At 42.4% G+C, this 24,997-nt stretch overlaps 1 protein-coding gene across 1 annotated transcript; it reads right to left on the bottom strand.

The window, feature by feature from the left end:
- iffo2b (intermediate filament family orphan 2b) lies at window positions 1-24,397 on the bottom strand. The gene is made up of 8 exons (XM_070902784.1): window positions 23,615-24,397; window positions 6,739-6,799; window positions 4,596-4,691; window positions 3,155-3,325; window positions 2,350-2,498; window positions 1,584-1,755; window positions 1,347-1,445; window positions 1-543 (listed from the first exon to the last, which is right to left on the bottom strand). Exons 1-8 carry the CDS (start codon window positions 24,088-24,090, stop codon window positions 310-312), a joined length of 1,458 nt encoding a protein of 485 aa, XP_070758885.1. The 5' UTR covers window positions 24,091-24,397; the 3' UTR covers window positions 1-309.
- Window positions 24,398-24,997: the final 600 nt, after the last annotated feature.

Genomic DNA, 24,997 nt, shown 5'->3' with positions numbered 1-24,997 from the left:
TCTGGACGAGGATCCAGCGAGGCAGCAGTGAGGAAGAGAGCACAGCTCGGACTCTATTTGCACCCTTTCTCCTTGTGAAGCAATGACGGCCCCCGCCCCCACCATTGTTTAAACAACAGAAATAGTATAAAAGCACCGGTTCTGGGCCTGCATCAGTGAGCACGACCATCAGAACTTTAATAGGTCAAACAGGCCCAGATTTAGGTTGCTCCACCTCTCTAGCAGGGTGGAGCTCTATACACATTTGACCCCTGTGACAACGAGGGGGCGTTCAGGGGGGAGATGGGACAAAGCCCGGCTATGCGGCCATCAACTAACGGGGACTTCGGCCTCTGCGTCCTTGTCCGAAATCTCGTCCTGGATCTCGTCTGTGTTCCCTGAGTCGCTGCTGGCCACAGAGCTGATAGAGGGAGAGTTCCTGCCACCTTTAATCATCCGTCGACAGGTCTCCATCTGCACGTCCAGGCCCCTCTTCATGCTGCACATCTCCATGTACTCGTGCAGATGTCTGTTCATGTCGCTCTTTGCCGTGGCCAATTCCATCTAGAAGAAGGGAAACGGATTAAACAGAGTGAGGATTTAAGAGACTGTACGGCCTGGGGTGAAGAGGGGGGACTGACCTCAAGGCTGGGCCCTACGTAGCTTTATTAACATCTTAAATGGACTCTCCTCTGAAACATCCTAAAAATAATATAACAGTGTTGAACTGCTTCAACTTGTTTAATCATAAGAACTTAAAGTGCCGCTCAAGGGAAGGCTGAAATAAAATATAAATCTGGTGCGCTCTTTAAAACATTTCAGACTTCCTTCCTGAACACTTTTCATACAGAAAAATAAATCAAAAGATGGAGTATTTCCTGGACTCAGTATCCACACTACATACTAATTCTATACACTAAACATCATGTTTTAGCAGTTAGTATCCAAAATGTTTTATATTAAACATACCATTTTATACTCACAGGACGTTATATAATAGGTGTGAGGTTGTTTGTCAGTCAAACTGCAACTTTAGATGTCACTGCTAATCAAACTTCACTAATAGACATGTTTTCCCACAATTGATCTTAATTATGTCCAGCTGTGAGTAGTTCCTCCATTACCTTTGCGCATTGCATTGTGGGAGATTCATGTCCATCAACAGCACACTCAGAAATCTACTGTATTCATTTGGTTTGCAAACTGTCTACACACACTACACACTGAAAAGCTGCTTAGAATCGGTATGTATGGATTTGGGACCTGGCTAATGTTTCTTGTTTATGCTTTAATCTTGCTTTGTGTTTTCTTCACACGCACACACACACACACACACACACACGTAGAAACACACACAGATTGTCTACCTCGATCTGGCCGATGGTCTCCTGGTACTCCTGCTCTCTGGTCTTAAATAGTGACTCCGTCTCATCAATGAGGCTGCCAAGACTTCCATCCTGGGAGTCCTTAGAGAGCACAGACAGAGGCCTCATTCATCATGCATGAGTCTGACACAGCACCCATACCAATGATCTACACGCTGCCTTGCATGCCTTTAAAAACTATATACTGTGCAAAGGAGCGTAAATGCAGGCAGGACTCACTGGATCAGCGGCTTCACCGTTGCCATCAGACGGACAGGTGTTCGTGCAGGCGGCTGCAGCGATGGCGCACGGCACGTTGTAGTTCGTGAAGTCCTCCCACAGCAGCAGAGTCTCCTCGTTCTCCTCCCACGTCAGACTGTCGCAGTCGTCGTCAATTTCGAATGTCTCGCGCCTGGCAACAAAGGAGTTATCTGAACAATTTCTGTGTAGGACAAAGACAGAGAACGGAAAGAAGAAAAAGAAGAGAGAGAGAGAGAGATGGCCACCAGACTCAGCAAAAGGTCACACGCAAAGAGGAAGGAGGATGGGTTTATAAAGAGGACAAACAGGCGGAAGGGAAAGAGTTCATGGAAAAGAAACCACAAACTGAAAACTTTATTTTGAAAATATTTTAGTGATTAGTGATAAGGATATTCCAAAACATTTGTTAGAGTAAAAACAATTAGAGAGCATCCTAAAAAGAACTACTGTGACTTTAACAAGCAAATTAATACCCGCAGTATTTATATCTGCTTAGTTTTGCTGAATCAGCACTCTGTATGTTAGTTGCAACACTCCATATGAACACTAGAGGGAGATGAAGGAACACACAGTGCTACTCATCAACACTACATTGCAGGAGATTACCGTGCTGGTGTAACTGCAGAGCATATTTAGGTTAATTTAAAGCAGAAAGGGCCTCATTCTGGTGTGTGTGTGCCTGCACTTGTTTGGTATGATGTATGTGTGTGTGTGTGTGTGTGTGTGTGTGTGAAGTGTCGCTTACAGCTGGTTTAGCATGCGCTTCATTTCGTCCGTGATGTTGAGCGACCCGGGGACCTCCTCCTCTGTAGGGCTGGGCTCGGCATCCATCTCTGAACTCTCCTCATCAGACACCGCTCTATGCTCCTTTCTCCTGCAGCAGGCCGTGGCACCCTGCAAAACACAAGCACAATGATTTTAATTGTTTGGTTGCACATAGTTAATTAAATATGTAATATTGAAGAAAACTTCTGTTGTTTGATGATTTATTTTTGCACCCAATAAGGCAATTTTATGAATGGTGTGCAAGAGCATTTCTACTGCTTGATAAATCCGTCTACAGATGAGACACTTTTTTTGTGGAACCTCCTTTATAAATACTGTAAATATAAGAGATCCCACTGAAGGTAGTGACGTACTGTATAACAACATATAACATGGGAGGAGCCACCAGCTTGATTCACAGTGGATTTATACTTGGGCTTTAGCCAGCACTGTCGGCACAATGTGATAATCTTATGTACAGCGAAGAGTTACCTTATCAGCATTTCACTTTTCTGTGTGTGTGTGTGTGTGTGTGTGTGTGTACGCATATGCAAGAGTCACTCTGCATGTGTATGTTTATATGTTTGTGCGTGTGTTTGCACTCCTGCACCTTCAGAAGGGTCACTCAGTACATGATCAGGCGGTGAAGAAGAAACTACACACAGGCAGCCGCCGGCAGCTCAGATTTCATTTACAGAGTGCTGACTGTTTCCTTCACAAAATAATTCATATTTTTCGCTGCGATTACTGTCGGCTCCTCTGACAAACAGCAGATGGATACCCACCCTCTCTGGGAGCGACCTGGCTGGACTGACGTTGAACATCTTTGACATGTCCTCTGAGTTGCGTTGCTGAGCCACATCGCACAGTTTGGCCGTGATGTCGATCCGCCTGCAGATGTCCATGTCCACCCGCCTGGCTTTCTCCTGAATCTTGGTGTCCAGGTCAGACATTTGCTGCGTGGGGAAGGATAGCTGTTTTAGCTGATGACATGTGCAATTAAAGCACCTTCTCACAATGGGTACACGTACAGTACACAAAGTCGCTTCACTGTGGCAGGCAAAGAACTGAAGTTGACGGCCATCAACTTTTAATGGTGAATTTGACATCCACCAATTGATGCCATACATGTAGCATCTGTTTACCTTTAATATCATATTTACTGTTTACGATGCTGATTTATAATTAAAATTTGCAAAATGAATGTATAACTTTATAATTACTTTTTGTTTAATTCTGATCTTGTGATATATCTTATATTCTCTGTAATTCACTGTTACTGCTGCCTATCATGGCCAAGACAATATTTTTAATGTTAATGAGGCTTTCCTAGCTAAATTAAAAATAATAATAAAACGTCAGTCTACACAGAGTACTAAAACTATTAGTTTGCATCATCACTTTGTCAATTCAATAATAATGCAATGATATTCTGTTTGGATAATATTTGGTGGGGCAGGTCACGATAATGCATCACATATAGATTGGTTCTTGCTACAGTGAAAGTTTGAACAATGGAGAAATTACAAGAGGGTCACCACATCTAGAGGACATACCACAAAATACAGGATGTCTAACCACAGCTAGAAAAACTGTGACAACAACCTACGCCTCCTAAGAGATCCACTACTTCTACGTCACTTACCCGCCTCTGGATTCACACATCAGGGATAAAGTCAAGCACAGAAAAATTATATGAAAAATATACAAAGTGCAGATGCCAACAGTGAAGGTAAGGAAGGATAAACAACAAGCTTTCCCGAAAAAAAACAAAACAACATCCGATTATATTTATCCCTGAGCAAGCAGAAGCTGTGACTGAGCCCACTGCAGTATATTACCACTGTATATCACACTAGAGCAGACAGGGAACAATACAGGGCTGTACACAACAGGAAGGGCTCTTAATCTACAGCTGCGATTTGAGCTATTTTCAATGAATGCTTGTCTTGGAGGCTTTCTGGCATTATATATTTTTCCTGAATCCAAATGAGGAAGGAAGGAAGGAAGGAAGGAAGGGTGTGTGTACGTTTTATTATTTAAACCTGTATGAATGACAGTCTTTATCAGAATGATGCAGGAAAACAATTCTTCACTAACATTACTCTCGCTCAAACGCTCAACATGATGGCTTTAAGTATGGGAGTTAACACAGCACTTCTTCTTTGCTTTGTCAGACTTGGGGAAGTGACGATGACATCACCCTAAAGCTGAACAAATACTTACATCAGTCATCAGACTCTTGAAGACCACAAGTTCAGCCTTCAGTCGGTCCACCTTCTCGTTCAGCTCATCGTGGACCACAGATGACTCCCGGGCGCTCTGAGTGGACGTCACCGTGAGGGGATTAAAATAAGACACATAACACGTAAACAAAGATACTATTATGGTTAGTGGAGAATGCTTAACCACAGTTAACTCTGCTTACCAAGGTTTGTGTTATAACAAACATTTATATCACACATTCGGGAAGATAAAAGACTGACTCATATTGCATTCAGATAAGGCCCCTCTAATCAAATAAAGCGTTTATACTGTTATACATTTTCATATTGGGTACTGTTTAGCTTTTTATGGTCAGTACCCAGAGATCATAGTTTGCTTTCCTTTTCATATTTAGATAACAGAGATGATGCAAATGTGAGCCTCTGCTGAAAGCATTTTGCAAGGTGTTTTAAAACTGGAGCTGTAGCCATATACGGGAAGGTAACCATGTAGAATCCTTGAATGTGTGTGAACTGAACATACGAGAAGGTAACACATAGATGTTTTGGTAAATAAGGCCCAAGACGCTAAAACTGCTAGTCAGTTTAACATTTGGGGAATATGCTTATTATCTTTCTTGCCAAGAGTTAGATGCCATTTCCATGCCTGTGTGGTCAATATGAAGCCACAGCCGGTAGCCGGTTAGCTTAGCTTAGCATAAAGACTTGAAACAGGAGGAAACATCTACCTTTGTTCTGACCAAAGGTAATGAAATCCACCTACCAGCCCCTCAAAAGCTCACTAATTAACGCGTCATATCTTGTTTGTTTAATCCGCACAAAAACCGAAGTGGAAAATTCTCAAGTTGTGATTTTTACAGGCGGTTATGTGCCAAACTATTTGTTAGCCGGGCGCAGTGAGTCTTGTTGTCACCGGGACTCTGGTGAGAAAAAGTCTAACCCATAACCCCTTGTCTTATTTACATAGGCTGGTATCTGGAAAATGTTTCCATTGGACAGAGCCAGGCTAGCCTGACTCTCGGTAAGAAAGCCAAAAACAGTGTTTCCCAAGATGTCAAACTATCCCTTTAACTTTGAATTCGGAATTCGGAAATCTACTAATCATCTACACTACATTAAGAGAACTTGAAGACTCAAAACACTCCACTGGTACTTACACCTGTTTGGAACATCACATGCCATTCATGGTTCAGCATAAAGCTCATAAACCTAATTATTAAGCCTTCTAACCCGTGTAACTTTTAGGAAAACTAGCTTTTGTTAGGAGCTTGCAAAATAAACTATTCCCATAATTCCCCACTAAATGAATGGCTATCATATTTAGCTTTAGTAACATGTGCTCAGCAGTTTAAAGACTAAAAGGATGACTGACGTTGTTGTCTTTATTCTGTCACTAGGAGAGTTTTTTCAGTACATCAGTACATGCTAACAACCCTTTGGCTCTGAGCACTCAACAATAAATGGCTGAATAAATAGATAAACTGAATTTACTATCTTTGTACCGATTTCCAGCTCTTCCATCCACAGCAACATCTGCCTGTGCGCTCTGAAAGGTTAAAGCCCCCGTGGGGGATGGCACTCCACCTCTCTATCTGGGGTTTTGCTGACCCAGAATCCAAGACAAACACGCATGCTGTCACTGATTGATTCGTGCAAAAGCAGGGAGAGGGAAGGACGCCGACTAGATGAGGTACTCACACCAGCTGGGATGGTATGAGTTGTGATATAGCCTCAAGGTGTGACACTTTAAATTGATTTTGCCTCTACATCTATTTCCTTTGCCTTCTCTGAACAGAAACATAATGGTAGTCTGCTTGTGATATTTGATGTACGTATCTACATCCAGGCCGACAGACTCCTCCTGATGGGTTTGTAATGTGGTTTTTCTAATCTGACACACATCCTGCTGGGTGTAGCTGCTTCTAGTCCAGCTCTTCAGTCCACACTGAATACAACCCCACGGAGAACTGAGCTATATATAAATGTTTATGCATGTGCTGTCCTAGCAGTTTTGAAAATGTATGTACACACAGATTTTATTTGTGCTCCTTGTCTGCGCGCGTTAAATGACCTTTGGCAAAACCTCAAATAGCCGTGTATGAACGTGTTTGTGGAATATATTTTATTGTTTATCTTTCCCAAACCTGCTGCATGGATTTCACCGTGGACTCCAGCTGCTCTCGTTTGGACACCTCCTCCTCCCATCTGCAACACAGAGCACAGAGGTGGGTCAGTTACTGTTGGGCCTGGTCCCCTGGGGGCCACTAGACAGGTTAATGGTACTTTTGTGGGGATAATTCTCCCATCTCTGATTACAAAATGTCCTTGACAGTGTGGGTTCACACCCACTCCCCCCCCCCACCCACTATTTTCAGTCTTTTGTCTCCTTCCTCCTTTGTACAGTCATCTTTACAACCCCACTGCCTCAATAAAAACTATAGAGACAATGCAGTTCCATCCTTCACTAAACACAACAACCATTACTCATGAATAGTTTTTGAACCTTCAAGTGAATTGAGGTTTAACACACCCAAAAGGGTGGAGTATCTCTGCTGCAGCCTGAATTCCTTCATGCAAGTCTCAGGAGTGGGGAATCTGTTTACAAGATCTCACTGCAGACAAATCAAAGCAAATGAAAATCTTTATTCATGCTATGCTACAGAGATAAAACTTACCGCTACCAACCCTTCTGCAAAGCCATTAGTAGTAATTCCAATATTTATTGAAGATATAAGGTAGACTGAATTATTCATCACATCATAGTCGCCAGTTGGGCAGATATGTCACCATAAAACAAGCAGCTCACATTATAGGTTTAGTCAATTTGCAAGCAATATAAGATGACCCAAGACTACGAGTCTACAGTCATGTTAGCAGCTCTGTGAGGCTATACTTAGGCCCAGTGGTCCTTTAAGCTAAAAGCTAATGTCAGCATGCTAACATGCTCACAATAACAATGCTAAAATGCTGATGTTATGGAGGTGTAATGTTCAATATGTGCACTATAGTTAGTTTGGCGTGTTAGCAAGCTATAGTAGCAGTACATCCGAGGCTGATGGGAATGTTACAGTTCATCCTGAGAGGGATATGAATGTATGTACCAGAGTTCATGGTGATCAATCCAATAGTTGTTGAGATATTTCAGTGTGACCAACACACCAATCGACAGGCGAACCAAGCCGCTAGCACGGCTTAAAATAAAGTGTCACCCCACCCCACCCCCCCTGCCCGCCTCCATTGGCTGCAAGCTGTGACTAGAAACACAGTTCTCTTTCCCTCTCCTGGCAGGTCATATTACTCATCTGCAATATGGCAGCTATGTAAAAACAAAATTAGGAGCCTCTTTAATTGCCTTGCAGTGTGTATTGCACACAAAGCACAGAATGCTCCACCCGTACTGCATCAGTCCATTCAGCCTGCTCCTAATACGCACTCATCTTGTTCCCTGGGATATGAGACAGCAGACATGCTGAGTCACTGATGCATCCAAAAAGAGAGTTTGAGGTTCCGAATAGATAAAGAACTCATTTAGCAACATGAAGTAACCGCACAGTGTCACACTCATGTGACGATGAGCCACTGAGGGCCACAAGGACGAAGACAGTGAAGGATCATTTGAGAGAGGGGATTTTTCTGTGAATGAGAGAGAGAGAGAGAGAGAGAGACTGTGGGAAGATTTGTGTGTACTGGTGTTAAGTAGCACATGCCTGACCGTATATGTTTACTGCAAGGGAGAAAGCTGACATCTGATGAGCTATGCTGAATTCTGGGACATTCATGTAGCGTACCCATGGCCTTTACCATGGAGACAGAAAACACAGCCAGAAGTCACTTTGGTATCACAACATGCGTCACTGGAGATTCACTTTCTCAACAAAACTCAGCCTTGTTCCCATTCAGGACCCACTGAATGTACACTGTCTAATTAGAGAGAAGTATTCCTTGGCAGGGCGTGCCAGCTCGCACTGTGATCTAAAAAACGCTGGCAGCGCTGCTTCACCGTGTCCACAACACACGCCTGTCTGCCGCAGGACTCTGGCTAAGGTCGCTGGAGTTCACAACTGCATCGCATCATCTGCAGACACAAATCCGTTTATCACAGCATCTGCATCGCTTGTGTTGTCACTTTCTGAAGAAACCACCACGTCCTGTTTCTTTAATACCGCGGGTGATAACTGCACAACATGATTAAATCGACCTACTGACGGGGGGGAAATCCTCTCAACAATATGTCAAGGCTGTTTATGTCATCCATCAAAAGGTAATGGAATCATTGACAGAACTAAGCAGCAGTTGCTTCCACATTATTTGGAGCTGTTACAATAAAAGTCAAATGGAAAACCACAGAGTGTTTTTCAAGCATCCAGATAAAAATGGCAACAAATCCAAACAAAGACGACACTAGAGCTTAGCAAAGGTATTCTGTCTGGCCTCTCTGCCACAGCAGTGGGTCTGGTTTTCCTGTACCTTTGGCGTGACTCAGTCAAGCCAACACACCCGGAGTCTCCTTACAAGGACAAAGACAGCAGGAGGGTTGGAGCCTGTGTCAACTCATAGACATCTGTTTACCGCAAGACGCGGCCTTTGCAATCTCGCTCTAATAAATCAAAACCTGTGTGGTGTTACAGATGTGTTAGCTCAGCCAACAGAAATTGCTGCAATTAACTGAGTGGTTTCTTTTCCATTTCTGGGAGGCAAAACTGAACTAATATAGATGGTAAACAAAAACTAAATTGAATTATGGAAGTTATGGAGCCGCATAAAGATATTATCTAATTTTCATTGACAAAATTAAAATCCCTTGAAAGAATGAATCATCTATATTTAGTTTTTGTGTTATTGCTCAATTTTTTCCATTTTCCAATCCAAACTAGTAATGGAAATAAGATGAATCAGCATGATTAACTACACTTCAGAAGAACTGAAAATCCCATTTCAGTGGAGGCAAACTTCATATTGTGTGATTCATGAAAAACAGTGATTGAAAGGGATACTGCAGTGCAACACTGATGTAGAAAAATAAGTCTCTCACATCAAACAGACATTTTCTCATGCAATTTTTGTCTGTTGAACAATAGCATTCCTGCAGCGCTTGCCAACTAACACTCCCTGCCTTGTGTGGTATGTCTGGGAGTTATGTTTGCACGCGAGCTGCCTGAATGTTCTCCCTCCCTTGTGCCTGCAGACACAGCATGCACGCATCCAAATCAGATGCGCTGATGTTCTTTGTGCTTGATGTGCTTTTTAATGCCAAAGCTCACAGTGAAAGCTTTATGGCACCCATAATGATTTAATCTTGAAGGTTGATTTATCTCTGCCAGAATCAAAATAATGAAAGGTTTTATCTTGGAGGTGATAGTCAAATGATAAATGATTACTTTAATGATCAAATGTTGAGCTGACGAAGATCCTACAGTGTGATCGCTACGCTGTTATGAAACAGGCGGTAAATACCAAAGGAGCATGGAATATGCAGTAAATACCAAAGGAGCATGGGGAAAACATTGAGGTGTGGTTGCGTATCATTCCACAAAACCTCATAACTTTTTCTCATAGCAAATAAAATTTTGAGTCAGACAACACCCAGTTTAAACTATACAATGTACTGGAAAGTGTTACTTACTGAGTGGAATTTCTCAGTAGGCAGACATCAAATTACAAGCTCAAAAACTGATCCTACATATTAGAGCAGATTATCCGTTAAACACATACATTTAGACCTTTACTTTATTTCAACCCTTCTAATTAATTTATTTTATTCAATTTTCACCCTCACGGTCCTGCTATTCCTGTGTCAAAATCAAATAGTCGTCCCCATTCACCTGATGTTATCTGTTATTTAGCCTACTATTTATATCAGTGAGGGTAGGCTAAATAACAGAAACACCTCTCGGTATAACGCAACGCAGTTCAACAGCACCACAAACTATATCCTCCAAAAATGACCATAAAGTTGAATCACATTATAACCTTCATGAAGGGAGGATTTATTACAGGACTGTCGTATTGGACTGCATTTGTCTTAGCTAGGTGTACCAAATAAACTGGCAACTGAGAGTATATACAGTCATGTTGTTATGCTTGTTAATATCCCCGACAAACATCATAAATACTTACATACACTACTTATAGATTCATTTGTGTTGTATAAATATCTAAAGAGCCAGGGTATATAGAAATGTTTGGCAAAAAGCAGAGCACTTATGAGTTACTGGAGGTAACTGGAAACTAATTATCAGTACAGCAATACAATATTACTATGTAATAATATTATAAAAACACACTAATAGTTAGTATTCTTTACCCTAATTAATGCTCAACCTCCCTACACCTGATTATATAATGATAATAATTATAATAATAATAATAATAATAATAATAATAATAATAATAATAAGGCTTTATGTCTTTGTCAGAAGAAGCACATGACGATTTGTGTGGACACAAATCATCATGTGCCGTTTCTAAAACAAGACTCTTAGTCTAAACACTATAAAGAGATTTTAATAGGGCCATTACAATTCATTCTCATGAGGGCAGGCAATCGTAAAACAGGAAGTGTTACATGATAACAGATTCAAGGATCAATATATCTGGCTACATGCAGGACAAACACCGCTTCAGCTCAGCTGCTCGCATGAAATGAGTCCGCTGACAGCTTTGACAGATCACCCCTGAGAGTCCAGAGCGTACGTGACTCCTCCCATAGATCCCTATAGGTGTCCATATAATGTCTTCTCCGTGACAGCAGCAATCCCCGTCGTCTATGTGCAATACTTTGGTGCACAAGCTGGGCCTTAAATTACTTTCAGAAACAGATTCTTCCAATAATCTTGGCCAGATAGGAGGAGCGTGATGGGAAGAAGCATCTGTGGCACAGAGATGTGAACAGTGAGCAATGTTTCCTGAGAGACGAAAAAAGGGGGAGGCATGACTAGAGTAGGTCATCGATTGAATGCCATGATGCTCTGTAATCTATAGCCTCCCCAGGCTCCACAGAGACACACATGTGGCTCGCTAATGATGCAGTGATGTGAAATGGATCGGGCCGGCAGGTAAAGCAGCTCAGGAGACCACCGTCTGGCTGCTCGGGGGTCTCTGCTGGCGAGACAATGCATCAAGGTCAAAGCTCTTTTAATTTCTCTGCTCCAACTAACTCCACCTCCCATCCTGACCTCAGTCACACACACACGCACTTGTCCTCCATCACCCCCATCTTCTCAAGCCGTCTCGTGTCCATGGAAACCACGGCACTGACCTGCATCGGAAGTGCATGCAGATTAATTCCCGGCTCATTTAATGATGTAAACTGTGCACAGAGATGTCGGACAGGACCATCGCTCACTGACGGACGATTCCTCCTCTGCTTTATGTTCCACCAGCATGACCAGACTTAAATATAGCCCTCCTAGCCCAGACAGGACACAGACACCACCAGGCCGAGCAGGAGGAATGTCGGTGCTGCTAAGTGACCACAAACATTTTCCCAAGCCACCATTATTGCGAGAGTTTTGCTAGTAGCTATACAGTATTGTATTGGGTAAACACAAATTTTGACCTGATGATAAAGTCAGGGGATCAACCTTTTTACAATCTACAAAATCTACAATTTTTTTTGTATGTACCAAATTTTAAAAAATCTAATAGTTGTTGAGATATTCAGTCTCGACCAAAGTGGTGGAGTGATGGACCAAGTGACATTGCTATCCCTGGAGCCAGGCTGCTCGCATGGCTAATAAAAACAGGGGGCGGGCCCTTCCCTACTTCCTAACCCCTACTTCCGACGTCCTTGCTCAGACCACACCCATCTTAAACACGGCCTTCATTTTGATCTCAACTACACACCTGCAAAGTTTCATGACTGCATTTTGCATGGTTGAGATGCTATCACATTTTATTTCTTATTTATTTGGATCCCCATTAGCCATTACCAAGGTAGCAGCTACTCTTCCTGGGGTCCACACAAGTAAACATTACATCATAAAGCAAAAAAACAATAATAAACCCAAAACAAACAAGTGAACTACAAAACCAAAAAAACAAACAAATCAATAACCATAAGACTGCTAATGACAGACAGACATATAAACACCACACACAGAAGGTGAAAACAATACCAGCCACAAGCTGACACCATGCATCTCCCTTAAACCTACTGTCTTAAAAACGTCTCTTCCAATAAACCAGGCTGGTTGAAGCTGAAGTTCAGACCTTCAGGTTGTGAAATATGACTACAGTGACCAAAAAAGGTCAGCTTCGCTATGAAATATGAGGACTGTATCCTGAATTTCTGGTCATTCCCTCTAGTCTCTTTATCAGCCTGCAAAGCTCGCCTTTATCTAAAGGCTTTGAAAGCTGTTAGAGATATCTCTGACAGAGCATTTTCCCTTCATGAGATCCTCCTTCAGGGATGCTTTGATCAAAATCTGGGAGATTCAAAAGAAAACATTCCTCGAGGTTATTCAACTTGTGAATTGTAACCTGCTGTCACATATCAACTTATACCTGTTTTTATATACATTTGTTCTTTTGTCTTTCCTACTCTGCATTTACTTATAGCATATTTGGATATTTTGAGTATACATTTAATAGCAATTTTAGTATAACTTATTTTTATGTATGGTGTCTTGAATTTCACCCTGTTTGTCTTGTGTGCAGAATGACCTAGCATAACTCATGTTTGGGTTTTTGACTTGTACTGTGTGTATATCTATGTATGTAAGTAGATATCTACTGTACATAACTGGACAGCTATGCAAATAATGAAAACTTTATTATTCACAAACAAAGTCACATTATTACATTAACTGGTAATTATTGGTACGCAATGAGTGGAACATATTTTAATATAATGTCTTAATAATGACAAATTGACAAATAAAAGAATATCTTGAGGTATTTGAAAATGTGTATTTTGAGGCCAACAAAGTGCAGTTTTTCATTACATTTGGACAAGCTGTTCTAGCAGCACGATATGAGTCGGTACACACTTGTCAAAGCTCGGGATGTAACGCATGTTTAGAACAGATTGGATAAAAAAAGCATTAACATTGAGGATGAGAGGTTGTATGCACAGGGAAATCTAATCTGTGAGTTTGATGAATGTCCTCAGTCTTAAACTAGACATCTGCCTCTTAATTAAAGTTCCTGCAACAGTAGTGTGTTTACACACACTCAAACAGGGATAAAGCTTTTATAAGCTTCATTTGTGTCATGGAACTTCATGGATCATTAGCAAAGTAACTATAAGTAATAACTTCATATCGTAGATAATCTACTGTAAATCCTCGCTCAATGAAAGGATTTAAACACTGACGGAGCTCTGAGTCACAAGTTCAGGCAGAACAAGGTCTTGTACAACGAGGACTAGCTGCAACACAACAAGGCAACATCGAAAGGAAATATAGCCTGGACGTAAACGATGTTCCTGACGTTCTTTGACGCAAGGTGAGACTATAACCAGCTCATTTACACAGATCAAAGCATCTATCTGAATGGAGGGTTTGGTACAACACCAGTGGATCCTCCCTTCATGATGATGGACTGACAGATAATTGGGAGCCAGTGTTGAAACATGTCTAATCTTCTGTCTTGTCCCGGCCCCACAGCGTTGCCACACTGACTTTTCCCGACAATATGGGTGTGAGCTTGACTTGTTCTAATTGCTTAACTCCAAAAGCCTGTCCTAGCCCTCTTTTCTCTGGCCTGAGGGATGCTGCTGTCAGGTTAGCTGTCACTCGTTCATATGTTCACACGTAATTATCATCAGTTTCCAACCAATAGGTATGAACTAAAAACGACCTGAAAAAATAAAGGATAATTACTTTCAAAGAAACTTGTGTAAGTGTTTGTAATGGCAATTTTCCAAACCGTTAGTGATCAATCTTTTGTTGGGACATGCAAAGGTGTTGCCACTTGGTTTGTTTATGTTTATAATGGTTGACAGTTAAATGCCTTTGCTGGCAGAATTGGAAGTTAAGAGTTTCTGTCAACAAGAGTTTCTTACTAACTTAACAATTATTGATAAGCGCCTGAGATTTTATCACGCAGACTATTTTACTGATTAATTATATATAAAGGATTGATAATATTGCATTGTTTTCGCTCTCTCAAAAAAACAAAAGAGGAAAAATGATATTAACTCACAGGAACAACAAATTCATTTATTGCCTATAAGTGCAGTCTGCAGCAGAGGGGGTGGCAGAGCGTTGTGACAGAAAATCAGTTTTCCCTGCAGTCTTCGTCTTCAGTCCCTCACTGCAAGCTGACCCCACCCCACATCCTGCACACTACTGTGCTGATAAATTGTTATCATCCCAATGATTTCATTTACTGCAGTCCACACGATAGCGCCAGGCCCCTGGCAGTAGAGAGCTGCAGGGATGACGTATTTTTGTAGGCCAACGCGGAAGTTAGCATCACCCAGGTTCCCTCGACAAAAAGACAATGGGATTTTTCCATGGGATTTCGGATTACTGCAGAAAATAAATTCAGCAAGATAATCTTAACAAATGAACACCACTTTTATGATTTTTGAAGCATATCACCAGGAGTAAAAAGCTAACATGAGGCTATAACAACTTGAAATTTGATTTTGCAACTTATCTCTCCTACAAAAGCCTTTCCTCTTCGTGTGACCTGACCTAGCAAGTGGTCAGCGAGGCTGTAAAGGCAGACTAGATGAATAGATCTGAGTAGATGAGTTTCCGTGTTCGGCGTGGGGCGTTTAATGTCCCCGTCAACCACTGTTGTCTCATTTAGCCACTTTTTAGCAACCGTCTTTTTTAAGACACATAAAAGCTTCAAAGTTGTGTGGGCTGTTTACTGACATATTTTATGTTGAGGAACAAAACATGAAAATCTCTTAAGCTTGTGTTAACCACAGAACTTATTTCAAGCATCTTACCAAAAACCCACTCAACAAACCCCATTGACTTTGAGACGAGGTAACCAGAGGTGCAAACATGTTAACTCATTTCCGGGCTTTAGGACTCATTCCTGCAGCACTCCATTGACTTTACATACAGGACAAGTGTAAGACAATAAACTGCACTGTAAGGACACAACTTGTAAGAACTTCACTAAAGACAGCCAGACCTCTTAACAATCCTACAATGAAGAGCTTTGAGTTGGATGTTCTGGTTGACAAATGACATGGATTTGTGAAGATTCCTTGAAAGTGCATAAGGATAAGAGCACAAACAACGGCGTGCATGCCCGGCCATGTTAGGGTGGAGCACAGTAAGTGACATCTCATTAAAGAAGAAAAGAAGATGGAGTTCTGTTCTGGCACAAATCCTCACTGGCCAGGGTGTGTGCAATCAAATTATGTGAGACATAATAGAGGTATGAGACATCACCACTAGACAAATATCTTTGTGCCCCTGGGTACACACACCTGTGGGATGAACCCCAGCAGTGAACATAAAACTGCAGTTCTATTCACAGGAAATCTGGTTTCTTGACCACAATTATGTTTTATTCAATAAAGTACAGCGAACTGAAACTACCGGCCTGGAGGGGCCAGATCCAGCCCACGTGACAGTTTTATAACATCCTCTGCATGTTCAGACTGTTTTGTTCTGGTTGTTTTGGTAAATGGACTGCATTTAACTAGTGCTTTTATCCAAGGCGCTTTACAATGTGGCTCTCATTCATCCGTTCACACACACAAACACAGATGGCAGCGAGCTACCACGCAAGGCACTGACCTGACCGTCAGGGTTCAGGGTCTCAAGGACGAGAGGAACCAGGGATTGAACCACCAACCCCGCGATTAACGGATGACCCACTCCTGCCTCCATTTATTTTAGAGTAATCATTTAATTTGCATTGATTAATCAGTGAGTCAATTATTCGTTTTGAACTGAATATCTTTTTGTCGCTGGTTGGACAAAACAAGATGTCTGAAGACGGCACCCTGGACTTTGGGAAATTGTGATTTTGTTTTCATTTCATAAACTAATCAATTAAATGATTTAATCGAGAAATTAAATGACAGAATAATTAGTAATGAAAATAATTGTTAGTTGCAGCCTTATTTCTATTTCACCCTTAGCAAGCTACGCTTAAATACACAACTTGTCAACACAAACACCATAGCGACGACCAACAGCACTTTGATTTACCACCTTGCACCAGACACAAAAGAAAGGTTGACGTGGAGTACAGCCAGCTTCAACAGAGGTGCACAATCGATTATTTTATCATGGCGTTTAATGTGACTGATAACTGGAGGAATACAATGTCATGACATTCTAAACATCTGGAGCAGTATGCAGGGAGACAAGTGTGACATGCCATGGTAAGCTCAGCTTCCAAGTTATTTAAAAAACAAAAACAAATTTGAAGAGTCCCCCTGAGCCAAGCTGGCCAGCGGCCCCCGGGTAATTTGATTTTAAGACCCTTAGTATTTCTTCTGCTTAAATGATGGAGTATTAAAAGCTTTGAAGGATTGTGAAGATGGAGAAGGCCCTAAACCGATAGAGAATTCGGTATGTGTAATACAAATGTACATTGAAAGAAGTAAAGTAATAGTAAATTCCAGTAATCATCCCAGTATTAAAGACCCAATCTGTAAATATTTAGCTATGACAATTACAGGTACATATTTACGTTAATGTTTGTGTGTTTCCCAACTGGTCATGGTTGAAAATATAGACCTGTATTTGTGTTTACAAAAATGATTGATATAAAGAAACCTCTCAGTATCAGAAAACCTAAATAACTTGTGTATTAAAACACCTGTCAATCATTTTGGAAGCGATAGCTAAGTTACTATCCTGTTGGCACTACTACTTTGTTTACATATAGATCATGGATTGTGCCTTTAACATGATGATGTGAAAGCCATAATGAAAACACTGCCACAGGAGGTTAAAGCACTTCGTCTCTCACAACATTAAGATTTCCTGACATCGAGTCTACTTTAAGGTCAAAGCGTGCAGGAACACAGAGATAGATTTACTACCCTGTCAAGACCCTTGCACACCATCTTTCTATCTGGCACATATAGGACATTATACATGAGTGTGTTTGTTGTTTTAAGGTGCCTAGCAAACCAGCCTCTGGAATAACAGGGTTTTGAAATACAGAGGTTATTAAGACAGGCTGCTGTGTCAGCACATCCAGGCCTTTAGAAAAGGTGCAATAGCTTTTCAAACTGAGCAGGTCTGAACAGAAAGGCAAAGACACTTGTTAAATTATCAGGTGTAAATAAGGATTAGGTCTGATGATTATGGACTTAGTAGTAAGATTTACTTGACCTAACAAACTGCACGTCTCCTGCTTTGCTTCAGGCCACAACTGCTGCAAGGCGTAGCAGTGCTACTCCAAAACAATCCCACCAACCAAACCCACAGTACAGTTCACTCTCCCCATGCAGTCAGTGCTTACGAAAGACAGGTGCATTCCTGCACTTTTAGATATGGCAACGGGCCACTGCTCTCAGTTGTATCGATTCCCATGAATAATCAACCACAGCTGCATGGCACAGCAGCTCCAGACACAAGCAGAAGAGAACAGAGGCGCAACGAAGCGATACTGAGGTAGAGACAGACCACATTTTGGGGTTTTTTTCTTTTGCAGATGCCATAGTTGTTGGCTTTTTCCTGTCTGTCTCTCAGTACTCTCCACCTTCCCTGCCCAGTCTGTTGTACTTACAGGATGCCCAAGTCCACTGGTTCCTACTGAAGATAAAAAACATGTCACAAATATATAGATTCAGATTGAAAAAGGCCTCTGTAATTTTCTAAAACAGCTGGGCACTGTAGTTGCTAGCAAATGTTTCTGTTTTTGTTGGGGAATATTAGCTATGGATTAATACACATTTGGTGGTCTAGTGCAATGGTTACCAACCCAAAAAATGCCTACTCATGACCCCTCATGAGCAGTTCAACCAGAGTGATGTTGCTGCCTCAGAGGTAAAATATTCCAATCGTTCACAAGAAAAAAGGCAAAGATTTGAGGAAAGACAGAAAACTTCAACATTTTGCGTTCTTTTCTTCTCTCCTAACGTATTAATAATCTCAGGACCCCTCAGATTTATTTTGCGACCCCTTGGGAGGTTCTGACCCCCTTTCTGTATGTGGGATTCCCTCAAAATAAACTACAGTGCCTATTTTCATTGTAGTGAAGAAAAATGTCAACAACAGTGTGGCTCATTGATGTGTTCCTTGACAACAACGGAGGTCTGTGGCACAGAGTAATAAACTACATCCTTAAACGTTTCAGAGGACCTATACTAGTACAATATACTAGACTAAGTATATTAGTCTAGTATATTAGAGCTAAAGTGACGTACACCGCGCAGACAGGAAGAGGGAGTAAGAGAGGAACAATATGGACCCTAATCTGGAGCTCAATGGTCTTAGTGGACTGAGCTCTCTCTCTTTCTCTCTCGCTGTATCTCAGCAGCAGGGAGTCTTCCACTTCGAGAGGCCCCAGTTCTGTGCAGCGGCTGCGTGCCAGGATGTGGCGCGGGGCTGGCTGGAGGTTTGGAGCCTCGGTGCTAGGTGATGGCTTAGAGAAAATCCCTCTAATGAATAGACGGCCTGGATTATACGCAGGGCAGGTCAGCACCAAAGACAGACAGAGAGAGAGAGAGAGGCTGAAGAGCTCATCGGCGTTGCTCTTCGTGGGGAAATATGATATTTGAATGCAGCTTGAATGCAGCTCTCAGCTTTGGAATCACAATACACCCTCACCCTGTAATTAGCCCGTACTTTAGCGCGACAACCCTAAATCCTACTTTCAAAAGAGATGCTCAACTCTGCCTTTCACCTCTCTTCAGCACAGGGAGAAAAGATCAAAGCCTCAGAAAAAGTATCTTCAGTGAATCCTCATTACATTGATCCACACGCAGCTAAATTCAGCTGTAGGTGAATTATTCATGCAGGAAGAACATGCCCAGGAGGCCCGGAGACTGTTCTGGTTCACTGTATCCCAAGTCCTGTATCGCCCACCATGAGATCCAGCAGGACAGTTGTTTGGCCTCTGTTCACTGATGGGATAAACAACCAATTAGGAGAATGACCGAGGACCTCTGGTTCAAGTCCCAAACGGGGCAGAGCTTGTAGCTAATGTGTCCTTTAGCACTACAGCATGTCGAAAACACTGCAGCAAGCATTGCACCTTTAAAATGGTTAAATTATCTGTATCTATTTCTGTCTCTCTGTGCAGTCGTCTCGATAGCTGCCTCCTACAGCGCCTCTATTCCACAGAAATTCATGTAAACTACAGTTATATCAATTGCACACTGGGCTCTCATCTGTGGAATAAGCAAAGAACTGCCCTTATCTTTATTCATGCAGTTCTTTGAAAACATATTAGCACAAGCATACCTGCTGTCTTTCTGTCTGTGCAGTAATCTGCATAACGGATAAGGCCGTCTGCAATATCTCTGTCACATAAAGGTAGCAGTCATAGGCAGCGAGACACAGTTTCCATCCTCAGCTAACATGCAGTGTGTTGTCGACTGTCAAATATGTTCGTCAATGTCAGCCACCGTTTTCGTGGCCATTTAAGCACAGTCGCATGCTGGTGGCAATTACTGGCAGAGACTCACTGACATCCAAGTGAAACATGTCTCAGTGATGCAAGACAGTGCAGTAAAAACAGTGTGGATGAGGGCACTGGCATTGACCTTACCCATCTTGCTTTGCACGGTCGTTTGTCAGCGTGAGAGGTATGTAACCCCACAGTCCAGCCATTAAGTGGACGTTCATATATGCTCACGGTCTGATTTATGAAGCCTGTCCTTGGACAACTGTGTGTGTATGTGCCGTACGTTTGCCTGTGAAAGACAGAGGGAGATGGCGATGAATGAACACCAACATCAGTGTTCTGAAAGCAAAAAAAAAATCTAATGAATTAGTTTAAGAAGGTGGACTAAATCTGTTAAAGAGCTTTTCCAGATCTGCAAATACATCCAGTAACTGTGAAAGAACAAGACTGTTCTCCACCAAAAGGATGTTGTACAAGAGAGAGAAGCTGATTTGGAAATATAATTAAGGTCAATAAAGGTTTTTTGGAGCAATTAACTTTTTTGCTGAGAAAAACAGCGATAACTGTAGATGGTTGAGGAAATATCAGCACACTAGAACCTTATTTAACTATAAGCTTTCTCCATACGACAAAATTGCACTTTTTCAACTTTTAATACAAATCAACAAACACTGTAACCCTATGAATAAAAATACATATGAAACAATGAAGGAAAACAATGTCAGTCTGAAGAGAGAAGTTAAGAAACATTGGTGCACAGAACAGGAAAAAGTATTTTCTAAAATGACGCTCACAATGTGTCAAATTAAAGATCAACTTCATCATTTTTTTTATTGACTAATTCACACTTGAGATTTTTTAATATCTGCAAGCACTAACTTCTTGCGCCAGATGTATTACGTAATGAGTTTCATCTTAGAAGCACATTTTCGATCGTGGCCCCTATTCTTTCACATTTCTGGGCCCATATTGTACATCTTTATTGTCCTGGCAAATATTTTCTATATTATTATTATTATTATTATTATTATTATTATATTTGAGCCTTTTTATGTATTCAAGCTGCCTCTGAACTAATTTCAACAACTTCATAAGCGACTTTGTAACCAACAGCAACGTATGACAAATCACACCGTTCAGCCTCAGGATCAGACAATAGTCTCTTCATCAGAAAGAGGTGCACAGTAAAATGACAGGAAGTAAACAAGGGAGTTCTTCATGGTATGGAGGCAAGAGGCCAAATCAGAAATGGACCAGCTGGCCATCCATCGCCTTGTGTGTGTCCACTCTGGTAAAGCTTTAATAAATCACCAGGGCGGTGTGGGGGCACAGGGGGGGCCTCTGTTGGAACGGAGGATGCCTTACAAAGCAGTCTGTGGGACACAGAGAGGAGCGGAGGGGTGGAGGGGCTCTAGAGGGGTGGAGTGAAGGGGAAGGAAAGGCTGAACACAAAAAGCACAGAACAGAAAAGACACGGCAGGACGGGGCTTGAGGACTGAATGCTGAAACGTGACCGTAGTAAAGAAGATTTAGACTGGGAGACGGAGAGAAAACAACTGGGCAGTGAACTCAGCAGTGATGCAATTATTGAACTCAGAGCAGTGAAGGAACGTGAGAGGCAGGGAAAGAGATTGATTACCATGATTATTAGCCAATAAAACGAGACTTGTTCCTCACTTCTCTAGATGTAGAATGAATATAAAGCACGTTTGACACTTCTACTTGTGAATGTCATTACAGAAAAATGTAAACACATATAACACCTACTATAATGAATAAACGTATAGAAAACCAGTTTACCAACAAATCAACAGCCACTATTTGGAGGCACAATATACGTTTCATGAGTGAATGTACAAAGTGCAGTAGCTTTATATATTTTGCTACCTAAAACCCTAATTGAAAAGCAACTGAGATGGCTGTTTCAATGACTTATAAAGTCAAGAGCTCCCATTTTTGCCAAAGGAGATCCAAAATTTTGGACTTCAGCTGCAGCAGTTTTAAATTTGGCTGCCGTCCCAGCCACTGCCGTTCATCTTCTCAAGCAGAAATGCACAAAAAAGGATATGCTGGTGTTACGGAGAATGACTGGGCAGGATATGCAGTTTCCCAGAGGAGTGGGAGAGCACACACATTCTGTGTCACTGAGTCAGTGCACTCACAGGGAAGTCGGCGTTCGTCATAGCCGACCTCGCCGAGCAGACAGAGGCCTGTTAAAATGCCTCTCTGCTTGAATCATGACTGCAAACAGAAGCAGGCGGTTGCTTGGCACCTCTCCCTCCAGTAGTCAGCCGAGCCGGCCAGCAGTGACGTGGGTCAGACGGGGACGCTGCAGCGAGCGCTCAAGGAAACACAATTAATGTGACTAAAGAGGAAAAACAATTGGTGGAGACTGAGCCGTGCAAAGGAATTTCCTCAGAAGCGTGTGAAAAAAACAGGATCAGCTGAATTCAGGATAACTAAAATGTTGAGCATCCACTCAGCTCTGACATCCTTCATGTGAAATACAATCTCAAGTGTAACTCTGTCTCTCCACTATACCGTCAGATGAGCATCTGGTGACATTTGGCGAGCCGCACCCTCACGGGAAGCAAAAAGTCACACTGATAAGTTAAAAGTCACAAAGTGATGAGTAGATGAAAACAACTTCTTGATCACCACCATTCAGATCTCTCAACCAACTCAGAGATCATTACTGAGAGTCGACCAATTCTGCGTCTCTCGATTAATCATTTTCTTGACTAACTGATGAAATATTCTCATGGTTTCCCTGAGGCCGGGGTGACGTCTTCTGATGTCTTGTGTTGTCCAACAGTCCAAAACCAAAAGATCTTCAATTCACAATGATAGCAGACTGAGAAAAGCAGAATGTTTGGCGTTTTTATTCTAAAAAGCCACTTAAGCAATTACTCGATTATAAAATCAGTTGCTGATTAATTTTCTGCCTATTGACTAATCTTTTGAGCTCTAATGTGAAGTCCATCTTTAAGGGCAGCATTGATTATGTGTCTTGAAGCACAACATTAGAACAACTTCTGGGATTATAAAACTGCACATCTACATTGAATGAGTCAACCCTTGAACTTGGCAGCTGAGTGACTGCAGTGTGGACTATGATGTGGGCTTAACAGGAAATCACCTCAATATTCCTGTAAGATTCCCACCGGGGCAATCAAGTGTGTCTGTGACAGTATATGGAGAGTAAGTGGTATGTACACATTTTCTGTTTCAATTTCTATGTCACTAGTGTGAAGGCAGTGATTACAGGGGCCCAGAAAAGAAAAAGGGGGCCCACAGCAACCTTCTTTTAGGGGGTTCTAGGTTCTTGCTACTCCCCTGCACATGATTCATATCAGGCCAGATATGTATCCAGGCATAAAACTGATTATGATACTATATATATTAGTAACATGCTCTAAATTGACAGATTTGTGAAGGATCTGTCAACAGCACACACAACCAACAAACACACTACTTTCACATCAGTGCAGCCACGTTAAGGGGCATGGTACTCACTTTTTCCTGTACTCGTCCCTCTCCCGCTTGACTTTGGCCAGCACGTTGTATATAGCCCTCAGTTCTGGGGTAATGGTGTCTATTTGGACCCCAACTCCGTCCGGATGCGTCCACGTCACCCCGGGCCCGCGCAGGGTCTCAACGCGCTCCCCTTGCCTCCGGACGTGGGTGAAACTCCAGATGGTGCCCGGCAGCCGCGACTCGGGACAGTCCGTCTGCACTGCAACTTCACGGGCGTAGAGGTGGCGGTACTGCGGTCTCTGCAGAGCTTGCTGCAGCTGGCCCTCCAGCAGTTTGTTTCTCCTCTCCAGCTCGTGGACTTTGGCGAGGAAGCAGCGAAATCGCAGGTTGAGGGTTTTCAGCACGTGGATGTTGGAGCCCAGGTCGTTTCGCAGGGCGCTGGTCACCGCGCCCGACCCGGCGGGGACGTTGGAGACCTGACCGGGCGGAGAATCGGAGAAAAAGAGCGAGTTCATGGTGGCAACACCCGGTAATCCAACTACGGCTCTGTCTGGTTTCGGATGCAACAACAAAAACCCCGTTCTTCTTATCTCTGCATATTCCTTCACAAACCTCACTATCCCCAGGACGAGTTCCTGCTCACAATGCAGATGCTGAGAGTGACTGAGTGGCTGGGGACGGGGTGACCATCACGGTCCCGGCTGCTGGATGTTTACACCGGGATACTGACATGGACCCCTGCAGCGTGGCTGTTCATGAGCAGATAATAAACCCAGAAAGTCCTTCAAGAGGCACCGAGGGCATTATCTTCTGAAGGTTTGACGCAGACCGCAATGATGAGCACCGGCAGTGCTTCCCGTCACCCTCATCTCTGTGCTCGCCTTTGCTGTGTCAGGAGCCGCCGATGCTGTGCGGGTTCATATAGCCAGAGGAAGATGGTCCACCTTCTTTCTTTGTCATTCCCCGATACTGTGGCTCTATCCAGTCTCCATGTGCTGCGGTGGGACGGCAGGATGCGGGACCGCAGAGCCCGGCCTCTCGCGGATCATGTTGCAAAGTGCTAAACTAGGCACTATCACAGACACCAGCCCCTCCCACGTCCCCTCCCCCTTCCCTCGCACACTGACCTCCTGACTGACGGCATAAACACGAGCCTAATTAATAGGATAACGTTAAGTAGACCAAAACAACAATGCATTTTTAATTCATTTCGGTTTACACACATTCAGGCATAACATTAAGTGGTTCAACTTGTTAGCATCATCATTGTCAAATATAAATGTACGATAGTGTATTCAGACGTGCATACTGTACATAACTGTATATACTCACATTACCCGTTTAATATTCATTCCTTTGCACTATTTGTATTTGTATTTTATAAAAACATTTAAAAATGTGTGGGTTGAATCCAAACTGATA

The sequence above is a fragment of the Enoplosus armatus genome, chromosome 3 (assembly GCF_043641665.1).
Source record: "Enoplosus armatus isolate fEnoArm2 chromosome 3, fEnoArm2.hap1, whole genome shotgun sequence".
NCBI classification, from domain to species: domain Eukaryota; kingdom Metazoa; phylum Chordata; class Actinopteri; order Centrarchiformes; family Enoplosidae; genus Enoplosus; species Enoplosus armatus.
Note: the sequence above shows the minus strand (reverse complement) of the source record. Positions and strands in the feature narration are given on the sequence as shown.

Excerpts from the sequence above, each read along its gene's own strand:
- iffo2b (XM_070902784.1), bottom strand. The coding sequence starts at position 24,090 with ATGAACTCGCTCTTTTTCTCCGATTCTCCGCCCGGTCAGGTCTCCAAC. Across the intron at positions 6,800-23,614 it reads AGGGACGAGTACAGGAAAAA|ATGGGAGGAGGAGGTGTCCA; the intron begins GTGAGTACCATG and ends TCTGTGTTGCAG. Across the intron at positions 3,326-4,595 it reads TCAAGAGTCTGATGACTGAT|CAAATGTCTGACCTGGACAC; the intron begins GTAAGTATTTGT and ends TTCCCCACGCAG.